General features: G+C 31.5%; 1 protein-coding gene across 1 annotated transcript; it reads right to left on the bottom strand.

The window, feature by feature from the left end:
- Positions 1-4124: 4124 nt before the first annotated feature.
- LOC128397906 (uncharacterized) lies at positions 4125-22810 on the bottom strand. Its single transcript, XM_053358680.1, has 12 exons — positions 22468-22810; positions 22076-22384; positions 14274-14431; positions 13841-14062; positions 13539-13758; positions 12478-13460; positions 10347-10864; positions 9287-10034; positions 8833-9219; positions 5499-8769; positions 4933-5061; positions 4125-4535 (listed from the first exon to the last, which is right to left on the bottom strand). The coding sequence occupies exons 2-12, from the start codon at positions 22354-22356 to the stop codon at positions 4466-4468; spliced, it is 6987 nt and encodes a 2328-aa protein (XP_053214655.1). The 5' UTR covers positions 22357-22384; positions 22468-22810; the 3' UTR covers positions 4125-4465.

Genomic DNA, 22810 nt, shown 5'->3' with positions numbered 1-22810 from the left:
TAAATCAACCGAATATTATTATGTTATTTGTTAAATTGAAAAAATTTAACCAGGATGCTTTTATTCGCAGATAACCTTTATTGGTTGCAGTTCAATACCTAAGATATTAGTTAAAAGTCTTTAATAAATGATTATTGAAGATTAATTTTCGGATACCTAAGTTTATGAGGCTGTTGGTTTTAGTTGGATAATTACTTCAATTTTAGTGATAATTAGAACACAATCAACTTGAATGTGTTACCAAATTTCTCTGCGACTGTAACAATTTTACCAGATTCTAATTCATAGATACAAGTTAAATCGGGTGTTGATATCAATCCAAACCCTTACCTTTAGGCACAAACAAGACATTGGTAAGTTTACATGGAACCCACTGATTCAAATAATAACAATCACCATGAACATCACCTTTGGTTTAACCTTCAATTTGTTTGCTATCACCAATGGTAAGTGCAATCGGTTCACTTAATTCCCCTAAATTAGTTAAACAATTGAAATTACTGGTTAAATGTAGTGTAATGGTGAGAAGCTCCAGTATCGAGTAACCATTGATTATTATTATCTTCATGTTCATTAATTAACAGAGAAAAATTATCATTCATCTGATCTTCATCGTCATTTGATTCATCTTGTACATTATTAGCAAAATGATGATTTACTTTTTGATTGTTATTGTTGAAATTGTTGAATTTTTTATTATAATTATTATTTTTGTTCATCTTGAAATTTTTCTCATTGTTGTTGCTGTTATTTTGCTTTTGGTTGTAATAACCAGAATTTCCTGAATTACCAGAGTTACCAGAATTATCAGAATTACCAGACAATTGCTGCTTTTGATTGTTATTATTGTTTTGATTTTGATCATTATTATTATTATTCTGATTTCTGTAGCGACAATTATGAGCTAAATGATTTGTTTTCTTACAAATCCAACAATGTCTACCTCCAGGTTGAAATTTATTTCCGCTGAAATTTATGGGAACCAAAGCTTCACCATGTTTCTGATTTGTTTCATTTTTATTTCTCTTTTCATTCACAAGCAACTGACTTTTTAAATTTCTCAATGTAACAACAGCACCCGCAGTAATTGCAATTTCAATTGCCTGACGAAATGACTGAAAATAAGAAGGAAGATCATCAAGAACTTTTTTCATTAAGGAATTATCATCAATGTTAATTCCAAAATCTTTCATTTGTTTAACAATTGCCTCGAGTTCAGCGAAATAACTTGTTACTGTATGTGAAGAAGTGAATTTCAAATCGGTCAACTTACGTCTTATCCTCCATTCATTGGTGGTTGTGCTTTGTTCTCGGTGATTAACAATACTGTTGTACATTTTGTTTGAAGTTAAACAGTTGATGATGAGGTTAATATGATCTTTGTCAATTGAATTGATGATCAACATTCTAGCAAGAGCATCACTTGTTTTCCAATCAGCGATTGATTTATTTCTCTTTGTATTTTCTGTTGCTCTTTCAGCTTGAGTTTACTCTTCAGTAAAAGTAGCTTGACACAAAGTTTCACCTTTCACAATCTCACAAACATTTTTAGATTGTAGCACCGCTTGTATGTAAGCTTTCCAATGGAGATAATTATCTGTAGTCAGTTTCATTGTAATCAATTCTGATGATTCAATCATGATGATGATATATTTAATTGAAAATTTTCAATAAAAAGATACACAAGCAACACAACACAAGTAAATTGTTGAGACAATTAACAAATTCACAAGTTAAGTTAACAAAAAAAGGTAAGTAAAGAAGGTAAACAAATTTACTATTAATATTTTTCTTGATTTTCAGATTAGCAGTTGAACAGAAAGATGACTGAGCCCATAACCTTTTGGTTTTAGTTGGATAATTACTTCAATTTTAGTGATAATTAGATCACAATCAAGTAATTGATTAAACAAGAAAGAAATGAAAAGAGATGTTAACACAATTACGTTCATCAACTAAAGACAATTTTATTTAATTTGGTTTGGGTTTTTATACGGAGAGAAAAACAGTTGAGAAGACATTTTAAAGTAATTGCTCGGTTTGAATATTTGGATAATGTTATCGGTTGTTTATTAGTGTTGTTTAGAGAGAAAGAAAAAGACAGAGAACATGGAAGAGATAGTAAGAGAGGGAAAATAGACAAAGAGAGAGAAAGTAAGTTGGCGGTTGGAGCAACAAAGAAAAGGATTGAATCTCCTAATGGATATTGGTGATGATAACAATCGTCTTAAGATGAATAAGAATGATAATAATAATATAAAGATAATTAAATCATAGAGAGAAATAAAAAAGCGTAATTAAGCGAAAATGGTTAATTGTGATTGTGAGAATTGACCAAATGTAAATGGTCATAACTTGGTCGTTATTTATGTTATATTGAAGATAATTATATCAGTCGATTCACTGATTAATTATCTTTCTAATGATATCTTGATGATAATCTAATTCTGTGTTTTCATGATTACCGGGTCTGTGTCCCAAGTGTTCAACTGGACCTTAATTATTGACCAAAAATCAAAGTTAGATAGTTTAGATAAGTCGAACTGTTTAGGTATTTTGTTACAAATTCTAAACGAATTATTGGACTAAATGATTGTAAAGAAGTGAGCTCAGTAATAATTCCGCAAAAAAAAACATAGAGATTATCATTAGAATAATAATTAATTAGAATCATTGATTAATTAAATCTCGGATGACTTGCTGCAGTTTTCTGCAGCTATTTACTTGAGCTCCACCTGGTTGATCAGTGTGAACTAATTTTCCTGTTTTTTGTAGTCTGCAGTCTCTTCTTATTACTATTTGTTGTCCACAGTATAGATTAACAATATTGTAAAGATGATGATGATGAGGAAATTTGAAATTTATTTTCACTAACCACAAACTTTAGTTTCTTTACAATTTAGATAAAACAAATTACAATTTTTTTTGTTTTTTTCTTTGCATGATTTGTCTTTGTTAATAGTTTATATTGATTCGTTTTTTTCGTCTTTCAGTGTATTGATGAGGTCAATAAACAAATGACTCTCTCTCCATCGATCACCGATTCGAATGAATATCTTCTAGCGGTGATTACTATGAATCGGCTTTCACCTTGTGCAAAAGAGCTAGAGGAATTTTGCTTGGTCATGATTTTGTTGGATGATGACGATGACGATAATGATAATGATAAGGATAAGGATGAGGATGGAGATAAGGAGGATGAAGGAAAAGAAAATGATGGGAAGGGTGGAAATGATGATGATGACGATGATAATTTTCCTCACCCGGAAATTTCATTAACAAGGATGGCCCCTAAGGATCTGTTTCCCTTTTTGCATCCACAATTGGAATTGATTTATAAAAAGTTTCGGGATAGTCCCAATCCTTTGATAAACCGACTTCTCCCGATACTGATGGAAAATCCCGGGTTCGGCTTTTGGACGGGATTTTCCGTTCATAATGATTTTCTCAAATGTAAATTTTGTCTTTACAGTTTCCGGCTGAAGAAAGCCAAGAGATGGAAGAACTTAATTTCTCACTTAGCACATTGTCACGCTAAGATCAAAAATTGTAAAACGGGATGATTCCTTCTCTCCAAAAGGTTTGGATTAGGTTAGGTTAAATTAATTTCCAATGATCAACAAATAAACTTTCCCTTTGTACTGGAATTAATCTGCTTTTGACTCTCTTTTCGAATATTGTAAAGATGATGATGATGAGGAAATTTGAAATTGATTTATTTTCACTAACCACAGACTTTAATTTCTTCACAATTTCGATAAAACAAATTACAATTTTTTTTGTTCACTTTGATGAGGATAATCAGACACAATCAATTTCAACTAAGATCGGGACCAGAAACCAGACTAACTTTTCTGGTTATTCAACCTTATTTTTATATCAAAAATTTCTCTCTTTCTATTTTCTCTGTCTACAATTTGTGGCACTTTGACTTTTCTTCTCATTATCACCTTGATCTTTGTTTGTTTTTCTCGTAACAATTTCTTAATTAAAAACGACTTTGGACTAACTAATTAAGTGAACACCTAAATCAACATTAGATAATTTTCTCGATAAACTTTTAAATTTCGTATCATTACAACCATCTAAGCAAGAGTACAAAATGAAGAGAGTGCAAATAGTTTGTAAGAAAAAGATTAAAGTTTATTCATCAATATAATACATTAACGATATATTGTATCATTTGCTGCATTGGTTGTTCAGACATAACATTTAAATGAGATATGATTTTGGGTGCTTGTTTATCTATTTTTGATTTAAGATTTATCAAATCAAGTGAGCAAATTTTTTCATTTTGGTATAAGTATAATTTTTACATAAAATTTCACGATCTCTTAGCAGTTAAATGAATTCTGGATAAAATTTATAAGTCACAAAAATCTTAAATTGTTGAGTGAGAAAATGTTGTAGTAACGATAGAAAGGTCTGTCTGGTTGTTAGAGTTTTCCATTTGTTGTTAATTCCATCAAACGTGTGTATATGCATCCGTAGACTTCCAATGACATTTACAATTGCACTTTCGGATATAATATTTACTATTGATCAACAGAGAAAGAGAAAAACTAAAAATGAGGACTAAAAGTCTATTAAAAACAAGATCATCGAATGTTGTTCAAATTGGTTTTTATCATGGAACTTCGTTCAACTACTATTATTTTCTGAATAACTTTTAAAATAATAAGAAGGAAGCACAATAAAGTTTTCGAGGGATTAAGAGACGTTGCGAAAAGAAATTAATCCATTCATTGATCAGGCTTTTTATTAATTTGTCGAACCAAAATGGTACTTTCACTCCAAGTTTCATCACTGGAACACAAGAAAAAAGTAAAATTAGGATATTAATTATTCTCTTGCTGATCTTTTTATCCAGTGTCAAGATTAATAAGATAGACATGGAACTTGATACTATTCGGTATATGAAACACACCTTACCTTGAATCACCCTGATTTGGACTACAAGGTGAGCCGATTGCTTGAGAAGAGAAAGTTTTGGATACTTTTCGTCTACTTCTTGGTTGAACAATTATCTCAGCATCTTCAGAATCACCAGTTGTTGGTAAACTAGAAAATCAGAATAAATTTGAAAACAAGTTCGTAAATTGATTGACATAAAAAAATTAAGCTTTGTAACTAAATTGTAACAATTTAATTTAAATGTTGATTTTCAATTTTTCTTTAATAGACTAGTGCGATTATAATCAAAGGAAGTTTCATTTCAAAACGACTGAAGTAAACAAACTAATCAATAACTTGAATTAACTGAAAAGGTGATACAAATGAAGGTGATGATAGAGAAAAGTCAACACTAGCCTTTGACCTTGAGATTGTTTTTCATCTTGATTTTATCACACCTTTTTCTTTATCACCATTGATATAATTTTTTAGGTAGATTGAGGCTTTGATTAGTTTGATTACTTTTATCGTTTTTAAACCTTTGACTTTCTTTTCATTTGTTTAGTTTTTTTACTTAGTTAGTAAATTGTCTTTCTTTAAATTACCTTTGTGATGGTGATTTGAGTTTTGCTCGACGATCATACCAAGATTTACCATGACCTCGACCTGACCTGATTGTATCAAATGAAAGTGCAGTATCTGAGATTGACATTTTCCTTGACTCTTGCCTTAAATTGGCTTGTTTGAAAGACTTTGACCAGCCCTTTGAACATTTGTTAGTATTATAGTGATGATCGTCATACCTTTCAGAATCAAGTCTTCGTAAACTACCTCGAGGTGAGGCTGATTTAACTCCCCGTGGACTTGGAGGACAAGGACTGTAGGCATTAAGTGAACGTGTTGAATGCATGGTTACCATTAACTCATCGTCGTTGGTTGAAAGGTATGATTCAGATGAAGATGATGAAGATGATGAAATGGTTGATGATTTATCCTTCATTCTTACCATTCCTCCTCCTAATCTTTCAGCTCCACTTGCACCAAGTGATGATGTTTCACCACCTCCATAGTACCGTCTCATTGGATAGGAATCGGTTCGGGTCATGATTCTATGTCGGTTACTGTTATTATTTACATTTACTCCTCCTGTGAATCTGTTTGATGATGAAGATAAAGATGTACCCGCTACAGGTTCACAAAGACTTTGGGAACTCTTTGATGAAGCTTGGTAAACTGACCTTTTTGATGAGAGACGACGATTAAGGCGACTTCGACCTGGTGATCTGGGCTCCCGAAAAGCGTGATCATCAATTGTAATTATTCTCATATCTGCTCCCGTGTCATCCGAATCTGATGCAGCACTGATCGACCTTATAAGTCCAGGCCAAGAAGGATTTCTTTGTATCTGAGGCTTAGCACGTACCATCAAAGGGCTTTTTGGTCGTGATTGGAGTGCGTGTAAATTTGATCCTGAAGCTGTAGAATTTGTCGAACCCGAAGCAGTTCCGTATAAAAGATATTCGTCATTTTCACCCATAACATAATCATCTAATGATGCAGTATTATTACCTGATCTAGTTCTCAGTGCTTGTGATCGAGTCTCTCTCATTGAACTTGATGGACAACCGATTGTTTTATGAATCTGTTTCATGGCTAATAATCGTTCCCTTTTAGCAAGTAAATTTGAAGTTGAACCACGAACATCGAACTCAGAACCTGAATCAGGTTCGAATCGATTTAATCCTCCATAAGTAACATTACTAATATACTGACCACCAATGTCACCATCGCCGCTTGGAATAGACTCACTTTGCTCCGTTGGTGAAGATTTTCTCGGACTGGATGGACCCGAATTCTCACCGATACATTTCAAACTTTCTCTACTTTTCATGATACGACGTTTGACTGATGATGAATTTTTATTCGGTGCATAGTTGACTGAAGGTATTGTTAAAAAATTACCAAAATTTGAACTTTTCTTAAAGTGCTGCTGCTGTTGGCGACTTCGTCCTGGAGCATCATTCAATTCGAGTGACTCTGGAATGAAAACACTCTGTAAATTAGTGTTAACACCTCCGATTTCATCTAAAATTGGCGAAGCTGAATTGGTTCGTGAAATTCCCGGTGATGAAAACGATGAATATCCTGATGTACTTAAATTTGATTCGGAAATAGTGTGAGCAGAAACTGCCTTCATTTCAGGTTGAAGACCACGGCAATGAACTTGATGTCCAACATCGGCATTGATTGTGATCTGAGGAGTAGTCAATTCCAACGAATATTTCCTCACATTGGTTTCCAATGTTGGTCGATTTGCATCATTACTGTAATGTTTAGATTCGTGCTGTCTCATCTCACTGGGTGGAAGACAGGGAGGCTCAGATAATCTTCTAGTGGACAGAGTTTCGTTGCAAGGAGATAATGTTGATTGTTTCATGGTCTTATTTTCATTATAACTGTATCCATATCCATTGTTACCATTTCCATGGTTCGCTTCATGATCATCACCATAATCATCATGTTCATCAGGTGAATCGATTCTAATCTCAAAACCAGGCATTGCAATAGATGAATTCCGACCTGATCCTGGTATTGGAGGTAATTCAGAATCGGAAATATCTTGATACTCAACGGATGCTCTGGTTACCATTATCTCAGGAACTGGCATATGATTTGGTGAACCGGAATCACTTGAGCTTGACAGATCGCTTGGAGCTCGTCGGGGGGAAGGACTTCGCTTTATTCTGAATGACGATCGAGATTGAGGTATCGTTCCACTACCGTTAGATCCACAGCTTGAACTGCCGTTGGCAATTTCCTTGTCCAAACGAAGGCAAGACTTTGAAATGCTTTGAATATGTTCAATGTTGGTCAGAATACCTTCAACTTCTGAATCTTGAGTCATTAATTTTTCCAATCTCTTAGAATGTTCCACCTCAATGATTGAATTTAATTTAGGACTGTAACCCTCGGACATGCATGTCTCATGATATTCCTGATCTTCTTGTGAGTTTTCACGAATTGCATGAAACTGTAGCCTGGATAAAGCTCTGGCGGACATAATCGGATGGCTTGTGGAAACTAATGAAGGATTAGCATGATAATCATATGATTTTCTTGAAGAAACTGGTGACAGTTTTTGTTCAGCATCAGATGATGAATCTTGAGTTGATTGTTGACGAGGATCAAAAAGAGCGGCTTTCGAACTCCGTATTGCTGATTCGCTGATTCGAATAAAATCATCTAAACTCATACGTCTCTCTTTTGATTTCAGGCCACCGGAAACAAGTCCTGCTAGTATTCGGGATTTTTCATCTCTCTCAAAAGAGGATAAAAGACCATTAGATGAATTACCCATTGATTTGGAAGAGAAAAATAAAAGAGGAGGAAATTTTCGTCTCGATCCATGACCACTACTTGTACCTCCTCCCGTTGGAAGCTCAGTATCTGAATAACCATCGTCTTTTTCCTTCCTGTGAACAACTTCAGAGTCCGATAAATGGCCAGCATTAGATGATCGCAATCCTCGTTTACAGATACGACCAATAATTGACGATCTGGATCTAGGTAAAGGTGGACTTCGGTTAACTGGAGTAACATTAACAGAAACTCCTAAATTAGAGGTTAAACTATATCGATGACCTCCAGATGACATATCGTTAAGACCGAAAGCGGTCAAAGTCTTGCTCTTTTCAATCTCTTCTTCGAAAAATTTCTCTATTTTCTCAGCAAACTTTTTCTTCAGACAATAGACCAACGAAATTAGCGCAAGAACCACTGCGACTGTAATCAGCCCAAGCCAAAAAGGTTCTTCTAACATCCTTTGACTCAAAGGCTTGTAATGGATATGTAATCGAAACTTATCGCAAAAACGACCTGATTTAGAAAAAGAAGAGAAAATTATTAGACAAAACAGATTGAAAACCATAAGTTGATTACCTTCCAACCAAGGTGGACATTCACAAACGGGATTCCCGTTGATCAATGTACATTTTCCTGAGTCCCCACAAGGATTAGTACGATCACATGTACCAACCGAGTCTCGGCAATTGCGACCAGTGAATCCGCGATTACAATGGCAGACATAATCATTTGTTTCATGATCTATTTTACAAACACCATTACTGGAGCAAACATTTAAATCGCAAAGAGTAAGATGGCAAAATAATCCCGTCCAATAAGATGAACATTGACAAACGGATATTGTTTGGTTCGAGGATGTTAGACGATCTAAGCAAACGCCTTTTGAACCACACGGGTTATAAATACAAGAATCAACAGGATAGTCGAGCGCAAGAAATTTGGTCTTGTTCAGTAAAAATGGATCTGTAAAAAGAGACAATCGTTGAGAAAATATGAACGAAACCAAAAACTGTTTATATCTTCTTCTTACCTGAATCGGTTTTATAAATAAGTTGAAAAGTATGACCGGTTTCTGTTTCCGTTTCTGTTTGGCTATTTGGACTTAAATTGCTGACCAATACCTTAAGGCTGTGGAAGCGAGAAATGACCGTATCGATTTGTCGATAGGAATCATTTTTACTATTAGACTTACCAATTAATTTACAAAGGAACCAAATATTGGGTGTTGGCGGATTAAACTCAGTTGACCCATAAGGATCAGATATAGAAATAAGATAATCTTTGAAAAGACCCGAGGGTGAACACTGATTGGATGAGATAAACATTGAACTTGATCTGGAAGCACGAAGTTCAATCTTGAAGCCAACCTGAGTCGTCAAATGAATTGTATAGTTAAGATTTGCAGGAGCTTTGTGCGGATAATTCATACTGGTCAACCGGCCGAAAGTGTTTTCCTGAAGGTTTAAAATGGTTAGAATTGGTTCGGATCGAGAAACGATCTCATATTTAAATTTGAATCCACGAAAATTTTGAAATGGATTAGGAAATTTACGCTTTCGAGTTTGATAACCAATTTTAAGTGTATTGTCATAGGAAAGGAATTGTTGACCTGAAAGCAGATCTTTATTATCAATGGAACCACATAAAGTTATGTTTCGAGTATCATCAAGCTCGAGGATAAGAAATTCAGAATTGGAAGATAATCGACTTCGACAACGATTATCACGAAGTGTTCTCCTAGGTTGGCCTAGATTAAAATCAATCAAAGTAAGAAGAATCTGGAAATAGAGAAATTTAAAAGAGAAAAGAAAAGTTAATCATCATTAAAATGATCAGAGAAACATTATTATTATTATCATGATGATTATTTTTCTATCTATCGAATTCATCTTGAGATATTATCGATTTTCAAATGGATTTATCAATTCTAATATTCAAACTTTTATTTCTTTTCATTTGGAAATTTTTATTCTTCTCAATCTCAAAGTTAATTGCTTTAATCATTTTTACCATAATGATAATAGTAATCAAAATAATAGGGTGATTATAATAGTTATCATTATGATGTTGATGATGAAACTGAAACTTACAAGATCATCTTTAGGTGCAACTAAAATATATGAACAGTTCATTGAAGGTAAACTCCAATTGGGATAACCAGGGGATTCAATGAAACCAGTTTTATTGATTGAAGTATTAATTGTTAATGGAGTTGAACACCAAGTTGTTTCAATTATACGCCAATTCAGCTTGAATCCAGTTCCACGATTAGAAAAATCGGAATGAAAATAAATTGTTACCCGGGAAGATTTTGAAAAATAAGTTAAATTGGTCAAATGGTCACCCGATTCAATGAGGCCACAAATACGTTCATGAGAATGACCAGAAATAATATCATTCTCACTGATTTCTAGATAATCGTAAAGACATTCTTGTTGCCATTCAATTCCAACGATATCAAACCAAATAACAATCTTTGAATGAGGATCATCACTCGAAATGTTGACATGATAATGTAAATTATTCAAATATAAACCTGGATAATTAGGTGAACTTAATGATCCATGGGTTTGATTTGTTATTGATAAATTTTGGACTTCATCTAGATCTAAATAGAGTGAGAATCATTAGGAAGACAAGAAAAATAAGATACATTAGCTTTGAACGTGCAAATAATATTCACATGGTAACGATCATCATAATTACAATTAATATTAATACATCATAACTATACAATAACATTAATGATCAACAAATAATCAAGACTTTGATTATGATCATTCCGATCGTGACTAATTTCATTGATAAATTTGCTAATAAGCTTAATTAACGATACTAACAAATTATTACTGATGAAAAACTGTTCATATCATAAACAAATTGTTACAATAGACTGATTGTTACGAATTAGAGACTTGATTCTACTAATTAAATTGCAAATGATTAAAGGTCGAAACAGTTAGTCCTTATACTTGATTCGTGTATCTTGATTGTGATAAATAGTTAGTAGATTAGTTAAATAGACAATTAATACTTGTAATCAGCAAAATAACAAACATATTAATCTTAACTTTTGCTCTAAAACTCAACTTAATTTTCATCCACTTTTGATTAACTTTTTAATTCACCAAAATTTCATGAACATAACTAAATAATAATCTAATTAACCGACACACAAGTAAACATTTACTCCAACAATATTAATGAAATTAAAATGTTCAGTAATTATTTATTAGCATTCCCTTCAACTTAACCCACCTTAGCCTCAACTTAACATGATATATACACATGAATGTATTTGTTGTTATGTAAAAGATGAAACAAAAACTAATATTATCATCAAAATGTTAATATTACATTTGTGTTGAGAATGATGAAAAACAAAATCGTGATACGAATTAACTAAGCAACAATTTAATGTTTCCTTCTGTGAATTTGTGATGATATAACCACCCAATCAATGGTTGATTCAACTATTTCCTTGCCTTCAGAATTGCTGAACAGTTCTGGCCAATGATAGAAATGAATTGTTGCTTATTATCATTTCAATTGGTTAGAATCAGTGTCTGATCAACAATCCAAAGTTGACCTGGTATAATGATAATTGACCAATAAAAGTTTTATACTCAATAACCTCAATATTGACCATGATCATCATGTAGATCAAACAATCATAAGATTCATTGGTTAACAATATTAAGGTAAAAAATCAGGTAAATTAATTATTATTATTAGTTACCAATGAATCTCATGAATATGTCAACTGCCATTTCAAGCAATAAGTTTTACCTTCCATTAGTTAATGACAATCAAACCATTTACACAATTTACTTATCTATTGATTTATTACGTAAATAATTTTTTCCCGTCTTCATACAATCAATTAAATAACAATTTACTCCCAAGTAAATTAAACTAATGGTTAGTTTATTGAATAATGGATATCCAATGAAAATTCAAGACTTGATTCCTATTAATTATTAAGATCAATTTTTTTCTTCCTAATTTCTTTCCAAATCAATTTGATACAAATCTTAATCACTTTCCATTGATTGTTTTCTAGAATTAAGCTAATTATCAATGTGTATTGATACTTTTTTCAACCTTTTCCAAATGTTCACTAATTTGTATTCTATTAATACTAATCAATGAGCTTAATTGTGATTTATTTTGACGATAGAATAGCTTTTAATCACTCGAAACGTTAACTGTCAAACTTACCCACTGGTTTTTTCTTACATATGTAACCTGCTTGGTGATTACATTCAACTGACCGATAGGCAATGTTATGATTAGATGAATCGATTGAGAAAATGTTACACATTTTTCGAGTCTCTTGATAATCTTCACCCATTTCTGTTGGTCCGAAAGTTTCACCGACAATTTTATCCGATAACCAAAGGTTCGTTGGTCCAGATTTGGCTTCGTTATTCAAGTTTGACCTTCCAGGTTGAGGGCGAGAACTGTTATTGTTATTATATGGCTGTGGTTGTTGTTGAATTTGTTGCATTTGATTGTAATTAGCTTTGCTGATTCCAATTGCAACGGCCAAAGAGGTACCATAGTTACTATTGATGTTTTCTTCATCATCTTCAGGACTATTTAAAATCTCTTGGGTGGAAAAGACTGAACTTTTTGGCTGAAGAATCCAAAAAGCTCTGACAGGCCGTGAAAGGTCACTTGAAAATCGATCTAAACTGGTGGCAGTAAAGAAGTCGATAATTTTTCGTTCATCGTCAAAATCACGAATGACCAAAATTTCCGCACTAATGTCACCACAAATTCGTCGAGCGGTTGTCCAAGATACTTCTGGGTAACTGGAGACCATATAACATTCACCTTCGAAGGGTTGAAACATTTTATCATCACAAATTGTCTTCGATTGATGAAGTGTCGAAGGTAATGAGCCTGAAGGAGATAATTGAGGAGCAACTGGAATTGATAGTAATCTATTTGTAGACATATCAGGTAATAGTCGAACCTCTGCTCGAAAACCTCGATAATTGTGAGATTCATCGGTAATTAAATCTAAGTGAATACTTTTACCAACAGTTCGAAGTAATTTAATCTTCGAATTGTAATCACCACAATAGTTTCTCATCGAAATCAAATTACTGGAAGGATAAACAGGATGACCAGCGACAGTTGATGGTGATCTCGGACCTTTACTATAACTATGGATACTTAAATAATCATATTGGCAACTAAATGTAATACAATTAATACAAAATTAAGAGTGAGTTAAATTAAAATCAGTCGATTAGAATTGGACATTAACTTACTTTGAATCGCCTTCTTCAAGGATGAAATCAGTGAAAATAAGCTCAACAAGATTATCATCATTTGATGAAATGACAAAAGTACAATTTAAATTATTCGGATATGGGTCAGGATACTTGGGTGTGGTTAGGACCTCCCAATTGTGCTGAATACTTAAAATAACGTTTTTATCACAAACCTCGGATTCTGATAGTTGATTAAATTTTGACTCGATATCATTATCTGTGTATGTTTGGGAGGAAAAACAATAATAATAATAATTCATTTGTGACATTTTATTGACCGATTTTGGAGACAATTTTACCTTGATTGTCTTTAATGATTGGTACTTGACATATAAACGCGTTCCTGGAATCACATGAAATATCATTCCAATAATAACGATCGCCCGTTGAGCCGAACCCTTTAGAAGCGTATTTGAAACGATTCCGCACTTCAACACAGTCCTGCCCTGAGAAACCATCATCACTTGGCTGTTTACCATATTTAATTGTGCTTCCGGTTTTGTGCCAACCAGTAAACCAATCTAATTGTCAAAATATTTTCCCCGATTATAAATCAATTGAAATTTGTGAAGGAACAAAGTTCACCCACAACTGAGTTATCTTCGAACGGCAATAACACCCAAAGAAGTTTGAATTGGACACAAAATACACTTTGGAACTGAACTGAAAATCAATTCATTTTCAATTTGACGAAGGTCAATTCCGGGTGAACCTCGCCCCTTGTAAACTTACTTGTATAACTAAATACTGATCCATCGACCCATTGGAAATGATTCTCGTGCTTCATATCCGTTGCGCCGATCCAGTAAAAATATTGTTCACCATTAAGGTCACTTGGGTCATCATCTGATTCATTTGTTTCTTTCTTTTGATTTGATTGTTTTTCCTCCCTGTGGATAATTCAATTAATCCAAAAAGGTATTGAATTTTGTTGAAAATCAAGTTCATTAAATTTGATTGCTTTCAAATTGGTGGGAAAAATAAATCAACTTTATAATCCTCATTATCATGTAACATTCACCATCTAAATTGATTGTCGAAATTATCAATAATCGTCAATATTCAATATATCACAACCAAATAACAATCTGAATTTAGCAAAATGCTGTTTAATTGTAAAAAAATTCATCTAATTATCTCAACTTAGACACTCTACGATTCTAAAATGAAAAAAAATTGTTAAACAAATGAACGAACATCATTTCCGTTTCCTACTTTTCTATTGAAATATTATAAATGAGCCACATGGATGACAATTATAAAGAAGAGAATGAAAGAAAAAAGATAAATCAAAACGATATCAAAGCTTTAGAATGAATCAAGTATCATCATCATCATCATCGTTATCATCATGAAAAGGATAAAGATGATAACTCATCCTACAGGTTTATCTTTTTAGCGATAATATTTCATCCCAGAAACATTTCGGGAAAATAACTTATCCCGAAAACGAAACTTATCTCAAGAAAAGGAATAACATCTAGAGAATCCAAATTCTCAGATTACATGAAAAATAATTTCAATTAATAATAAAGATAATTGAAAATACTTCTTATTCATCAATTACAATTAACTGATTAATTTCTTTGGATTATCAAGTGAGAGCCGATCAAAAGAAAACAATTAATTATTATTAACACAATGTTGACAAAATCTCAGCATCTTGACGATAACTTTGATTGTAAACATCGTGACAACAATCAACTGATTTAGATGATAAAGTTTAACTTATTGTTAGTATTAGTAATTAAGTGTTGAGATATTTTTCCTTGCGTGACATTTTGTTAATCATTTGATGATTAGTAAATTTAGGAAATTGCTCAATGAATGAATTCATTGAATAATCTTACTAATTATTATTAATATTTTCTTATTACTGAGAAAGAAATAAAATGTTTTTGTATTCAATTAAGTCTCAGTATCCTCATCTCTCATCTCTCATCTCTTAAATGAAATGAATTGTTAAATATCATAATCTTGATGATGATAAAATCTATCTAATCTATTAGAATCAGATTAACATTGAGAGGGTGATTAGTTAATTAATCGTAAAATAATAATGTAGAAAATAATAAAGTTGATTAATATTGTGTTCGTATTTTCCCATGATAGCCAATTCAATGCTCTAAATACAATGTACTTTGTATGAATTAACAATCTAATGATTAATAGGATTGTCGTTTAATTTAACAAAACAGTTTTGATTAACTACTAAATCTCATGATAAAAATGATGGAACAGTTTGAATAAAAGTAATTAGCAAAATTAGATTAGCCAGAAAAGTAGAAATATTTTGATTTAGTTTGTATCAACTGAATAATTACTTTATCATAAATTGAACAATTCCATTCCAACAATTAACAGCTTCTTAATTGTTAAGTCTCATCATTAACAATTTAAATGTAATATCAACGTTTCAAAAGGATGGAAATATTTCTCACTGTCATCATACAACTTTTACCTTTAATTATCATGATCCTGGTAAATTAATGAATCGGAAGTAAGCTGAATACATCAGATGAATGATAATGTTACATGATTATATTGAAATGATTATCAAATGAATTGAAATTTATGGTAATTAAGAGTTTAACAAATAGAGAGTAGCATTAATAGGAGGCTTAAACTAATATTTTCCACCTCATTTGATTAACCATTTTGCTGACTTTCAGTGTTGATCAAGTTCAGTTAGAGAAAAAAAAACTTCCAGTTCAATTCAATCAGTTAAATCTTTTGAAAAAAAAACTCTGAACCACATGAATTTCATAATTCAAATCAAAACAGAAATGAACATGAAACTTTTTCAGCTCATGAAATGTCAAATTCAGGCTCTGTACTTTGAATCTTACCTTAGGTATCATTTTTAATCATGGGAACTGCTTTTTTTTCATCTTATTCTGGGATAACTAATCAAGTATTGATGAATTGCAACTTTGAATTGTTTTCTAAAATTTCAGATTACAGTGAGAGAAAATCAGTAATTCATGATGATATTGATTCATTTCTCTTTTCCCTTTGCTCTAACATGATAATAGTTAAGTATCATTGAGATTTTGTTTCTGTTACCATCAGGAGATTTCATGTTCACTATCCGAGCTTATTGTTTTGCCAGGATATTACTGATTCTGTGAGCCTTTGGTAAATAAATCAAGGACAATGTGAACTTTATTATCCCTGAAAAATATAACATATACATTGCTTGTTCTCGATATTTTTTTTCCTTTTACTTGAACAGAAACAAAAAGTTATCAGTAACTTCACAGTGAGAACGATGAAACTTTGATATAAATGATAATGTTTTCGTGAGAGATGATGATGATGTTTAATTTGCATTTGATATTTTACAATTTTCTTGTTTTTCTTTGCTTAAGAATTTGCATTTCAATTTTTAATGCTGATTTTTAATTTACCATAACAAGGGTATTCATGATAATATTCACTTGGTGCATGTATTCAAAGAAAAATTCAATTCACACCCAAAACTTTCAGTCGTATCATTTTTTAATTGGTATCAATATCTTATATATCAAATGGATAGTTATTGATAGCTAATTCTCAAGCTGATTTGGTCTATTACAATGATACTCTTCCGATGTCTTGAATTTCATGATAATCGATCATCTTTTAGATAACCACTTTGATTGCATTCTATTAATATGATATTTATTTGATCATTTTGGAAAGGATAATTTGATTCTAATTGGTTAAAAAGGCTTACTTTTCTCTCTAAATAAATTCTATAAATGATATTTTCTAGAATGCAAATCACAGGTATGCAATTATCAAGAATCATACCTCACATAATATCCATGAAATCTATCAGGCATATTCTCAGCATTGGTGATTGAAATATCCGATAATTAGCTGAGTCGCAAAAACTCAAGTTTGCAATTAATTTTCAAAGCAAACAGAATTGATTTTATTAGGAATATTTTATTGCCGAGAGAAAAAAATATGATCACAATTAATATGAAATTCCCTGAATTAATAATTTTCTATATATAATTTAATTCACAATTAAGGTGATTTCGGTTTATAATTAAGATGAGTTGTTGGAATTAAATTAACAAGTTAATGGAACAGTAGGTGAACCATGAAAAATTGAACATCTTCTCAGAGATATTATACAAAAACGAAACTAAGTTATCCAGAATTCTCTGAATCAAAATTTTCATCTAACGAAGAAGAGTATTAATGATTTAGTTATATGCTTATTCCCTACCTTATAATGAAGTTCATTGATTATTTGATGAACAGTTAATTCATTGAAAAGTTATCAAAATTGAAGGAATATTATTAACGTGGAGTTTTAAACTTGAATAAAGTATCATGAAAGTGACATGAAACAATTTATCTCTCTGAAATGAACTAATGTTTATAAAGAAAAATTAACTTGAGGTCAACTTTTTGTTTGACAGAAATCAGAACAAAACAAAAATGAAACAAAGATAATAGTAAACATTCAAGTTCCGGTTTGTATTTGATATGTAATTACCTAAGAATCGTTGTCATAGTAACGATGAGCTAATTTCATGTTTCCCTGGAAATCTGTTTATATTTCAAACAATAAGATATTCAGAGTAACTTGAATTAGATTTACTTCGTTGATAATAAATTTCATGCAATTACTTTTGTTGATCATCAACAGTTACACGAGAAGAAGAGCAATCGAGACTTGAAGGGTTATTATGATTATTGCTTTAGGAATTTTTTTCTTCTCCCATGAAATGTTTTTTCTCAGAGAATAATATTCTTTACATTTGAAGGTAAACAGAAAATTTATGCTCTCAAGAAGATGAACAAAGAGAAGGTAAACTTTTCCTCTGTCAATCAAAATCTTGAGAGAAAAATTTTCATCTCTGTTTTCCTTTTCTCTATCCAGAGCTTTCAAGTTCAGAAAACCATGAGAATGATGATGATTTTTTTATCAACCTCAAGGGAGATGAAACTGAATTTCATCATGCAAACTTGATAAGATGACCAGGGACTGACCAGCAAAAATGTTCACCAAACTTTACCTTAAATTGGACAAGTTGTGAACAAAATTATCTTTACGTTTTTTTTTTAATTCAGTTTATTTTTGTTACCTTGACCTGGAATTGAGCATTCGGATGAATGATTTCACCCTCTGATCACAGGGTTAATTTAATTGCACAATTTAAGATGCTTTAAAATGAACCTTGAATCATGCGATTCAACGATCAACAATTTCCAGGATTGATCAGGAACAAGAACTTTTATCAAAATGTATTATAATGTGTAAACCAAATTGTTTAGATTCTTCAACCATCCTAAGCTCAGAATTTATCATGCAGTTCATTTTATCTTGGTAATGATGATAAAGATCAATTCTCTCTCTCTCACTCCTTGATAAAAGCTTAACTTGACTGTGTCATGTTTTCATCATCTCTCAGGACAATAGATGAGATTCAGAAGTTTTTCTTAGCCCATATCATGAAATGTTGAGAGAGATGATGAAGATTCTGTTTTCTTCACGATAAAAACATCAAAATAATAAAATGAAAAGTTCATTATGAAAGTGACAACTGAATTCAACAATAATTCTTGAAATAAATCTAACACAATTTTCATTTTCCCAAGAAATTATTAACATCACCATCATGACGAGTTATGATTAACATTATTGTGTTAATAAACTGTTAATGATCAATAATTAATACTAATTGGAAAATAATTGCAATTAAAATTTTCGAGTTGCAAGCATCCCTATCGAAACAGTTTCAATACAATTAGGGTTAATGATCAGAGTGATTAAAAACCAAATATTTACCTTATCATGTTGGTTCAATATAATACTAAACATCGACACCACTGAACACCAATTAATCATCACTAATTATACTTGACCAGGGTTACAGTTAATCATTAACCAAATTGTAAGCCCATGATTGTCCTTGATTTAATTTCTAGAGTTAATCTTTCATCAATATTTGCTTCAATGCTCATCAACCATAATTAAGCATACAATAAGTTTATGATACTAACATTAAATGAAACTTCATAACCATCATGAACATGGTTAAATTAATTATCACCACACAGGTTAGACAAATTGTTTATTAGATATCATGTTGTAACACAACCAATTCAAACACTGTTGGAGCTAATGTACTTTCACTCCAACGTCCTCGACTCAAGCATTAACCCTTTCACTTTATTTAAATTAGTGTTTTAATATCCCAGCAAAAGCACAAATGAAAAATTTGAAACAATTGCAGTAAATTGAGAGCAGTTTATTTGCAAAAAAATGAATGAATTGTCACCTTAATTATTGTCAATTGATCAAGATTATCACCTTGAGCCACACCTTGGGAACTTTTTATTTCAATAATATCTCAGAACGCAAAGACTTTTAATACCCTTTGATTTACCACTCGACCTCTACCCTGTATTGTTGTCTAATTACCAGGACCATTATCACTAGCAATCAGGTGTGTCTATTGAAACTTTGAAAAAACTCCCAAATAACAAGCAATCAGAAAGTAAAATATTCACGAAACTATTGCAAAAAGTGATCAATCGTCGTGAATAAAAGCAATTTCATCAGATGAATATCGTTAATCAAGATGATCAACTTGACTTAAAGAGTGAAAAAAAGTTCGTTAATCAGATTGATTAAGAGATAATAATTCCAAAAGGAAACTAAATATCGTGAAAGAAAAGTGGCTCAGGTAAAATAATAAATAATGCAAAATAAAAGGTAAACTAGAACATCGATTTCCAATTGTTATATTAATGAATTTTTCACTCCCAGTTCTTACCCTCATCATCATCATCTCTCTCGAACCACTATTTATCTTCATCATCTTCTTTATCTTCTTAGTTTCCCATTGCTCTAGTTCTCTCTTTTTTTGACTGAAATATTTATTGCTTTAATCTCATCAATACTATTTCTTTTTATTGATATTACAAAGCAATGAGCATTTTCATCATCTTCTTGCTCCTTCATGTTACCTGAAATTGCTGATGATCATCAATACCAATTGAAGAGCAATCAAGAAAAAGATAGAGACAAAATTACAATCTCCTTTTCATCCTTTCCATTGATTTTTCTATTATCATTATCGTTATTATTATCTGATTGTCAGCACAAAATTCATTTTTTTGTTCAGGCTTTTTCATCATGCATTTTTCATATGTTTTCAGAAAGAGTTGAACAACTTGAAATGGAAAGAGGGAGAATAATTTTCACGACTTTGTGGTCTACCGTGGTACTTAATGAATGAAATCATAACTAACATCATATGTTAATTCAATTCAAAAACTACTCATGAAATATTCAATGGATTAATAGATCAATTTTCAAAGAACAGGGTTGAGATGGAATCAGGAATTTGATGGGAAAAAACAACAGATCCCTGATATAAAACATGCAACCTTTTTACTTTGATTGATAAATTAAGCATAGAGAATCAAGAAACAGAAAAATCTGAATATGAAATTATTATCGAAAGATTTATCTCTCTCTTTCTCTTCTCATATTCTTATCAAAACCTTTGAGAGAAGATGATGCTAAGTGATTATCTCGATAAGATGTTGAGTTGAGCTGAAAATCGTCTTAACTCATACAATCTACGATTTTTAATCGAAAGGAAAAAATGACAAAAAACGAAAATGCAATTTACTGTTATCATGAATTTCAAATGAATGAACATCATTTCCGTTTCCTACTTTTCTATTGAAATATTATAAATGAGCCACAAGGATGACAATTATAAAGAAGAGAATGAAAGAAAAAAGATAAATCAAAACGATATCAAAGCTTTAGAATGAATCAAGTATTATCATCATTCTTATCATCATGAAAAGGATAAAGATGATAACTCATCCTACAGGTTTATCTTTTTAGCGATAATATTTCATCCCAGAAACATTTCGTAAAATAACTTATCCCGAAAACGAAACTTATCTCAAGAAAAGGAATAACATCTAGAGAATCCAAATTCTCAGATTACATGAAAAATAATTTCAATTAATAATAAAGATAATTGAAAATACTCTCTATTCATCAATTACAATTAACTGATTAATTTCTTTGGATTATCAAGTGAGAGCCGATCAAAAGAAAACAATTAATTATTATTAACACAATGTTGACAAAATCTCAGCATCTTGACGATAACTTTGATTGTAAACATCGTGACAACAATCAACTGATTTAGATGATAAAGTTTAACTTATTGTTAGTATTAGTAATTAAGTGTTGAGATATTTTTCCTTGCGTGACATTTTGTTAATCATTTGATGATTAGTAAATTTAGGAAATTGCTCAATGAATGAATTCATTGAATAATCTTACTAATTATTATTAAATATTTTCTTATTACTGAGAAAGAAATAAAATGTTTTTGTATTCAATTAAGTCTCAGTATCCTCATCTCTCATCTCTCATCTCTTAAATGAAATGAATTGTTAAATATCATAATCTTGATGATGATAAAATCTATCTAATCTATTAGAATCAGATTAACATTGAGAGGGTGATTAGTTAATTAATCGTAAAAGATCAATACCTGGAAATGAGTTTTTCAATTAGTCTCTGGATGTTTTCGTCTTTGATTGTGACAAGGTGACCATTGATTTCTGATGATGAGCAAATTGTTTCAGCTTCGTTCCAGGAAACGAAATTTTGAGAGAAAATTTTGTAACAATAAGAATCAAGGTGAAACCAATCACTATTATCAGATGACGATGTTTTCGATAAATTAATTGTTGGGCACGATTCTTTGTATTCCATTGCGGGGTATTTCTCAATGGGAATGGCCAATACCAGGGAGAAAAAAAGATTTAACATTATTGGAGTAGGTAGATGAAACAGAATCCTGAACAAATGTGAAAAGTAGCGAGATTAGTTCAGAAATTGGCACAGAGGAGGAAGGAGAAAGAAGCAGAAACCAAAACTTACCTGAGCGATTAAATAATTAACATTGAAAAAAAATCATTGGTTATGATGCTGATGGTTTGGTGAGTAGTTTACCTTTAACCAAAAAGGTAAGGAAAGAGTATAGTTTGACACAAAAGCCAGTCGATTGAGTCAGTCGACTGTTGATCGACTGAACATTAGCTGACTAAGTCAACTCGATAGAAAAAAGTTCAACAAGCAATTCGAAAACAGTTCACTCAGTTATTAATAGAACATTTTCCAAGTATCTTACTTGTTAGATTTCGAATTTTTCAATGAAACTTGATAATGAGCATTTCTTTTCACAGGGATTTTCAGCTATTTTTACTGTTTTCTTTTCGATTTT

The sequence above is a fragment of the Panonychus citri genome, unplaced genomic scaffold (assembly GCF_014898815.1).
Source record: "Panonychus citri isolate SS breed McGregor unplaced genomic scaffold, ASM1489881v1 Contig00040, whole genome shotgun sequence".
Lineage (NCBI taxonomy): Eukaryota > Metazoa > Arthropoda > Arachnida > Trombidiformes > Tetranychidae > Panonychus > Panonychus citri.
Note: the sequence above shows the minus strand (reverse complement) of the source record. Positions and strands in the feature narration are given on the sequence as shown.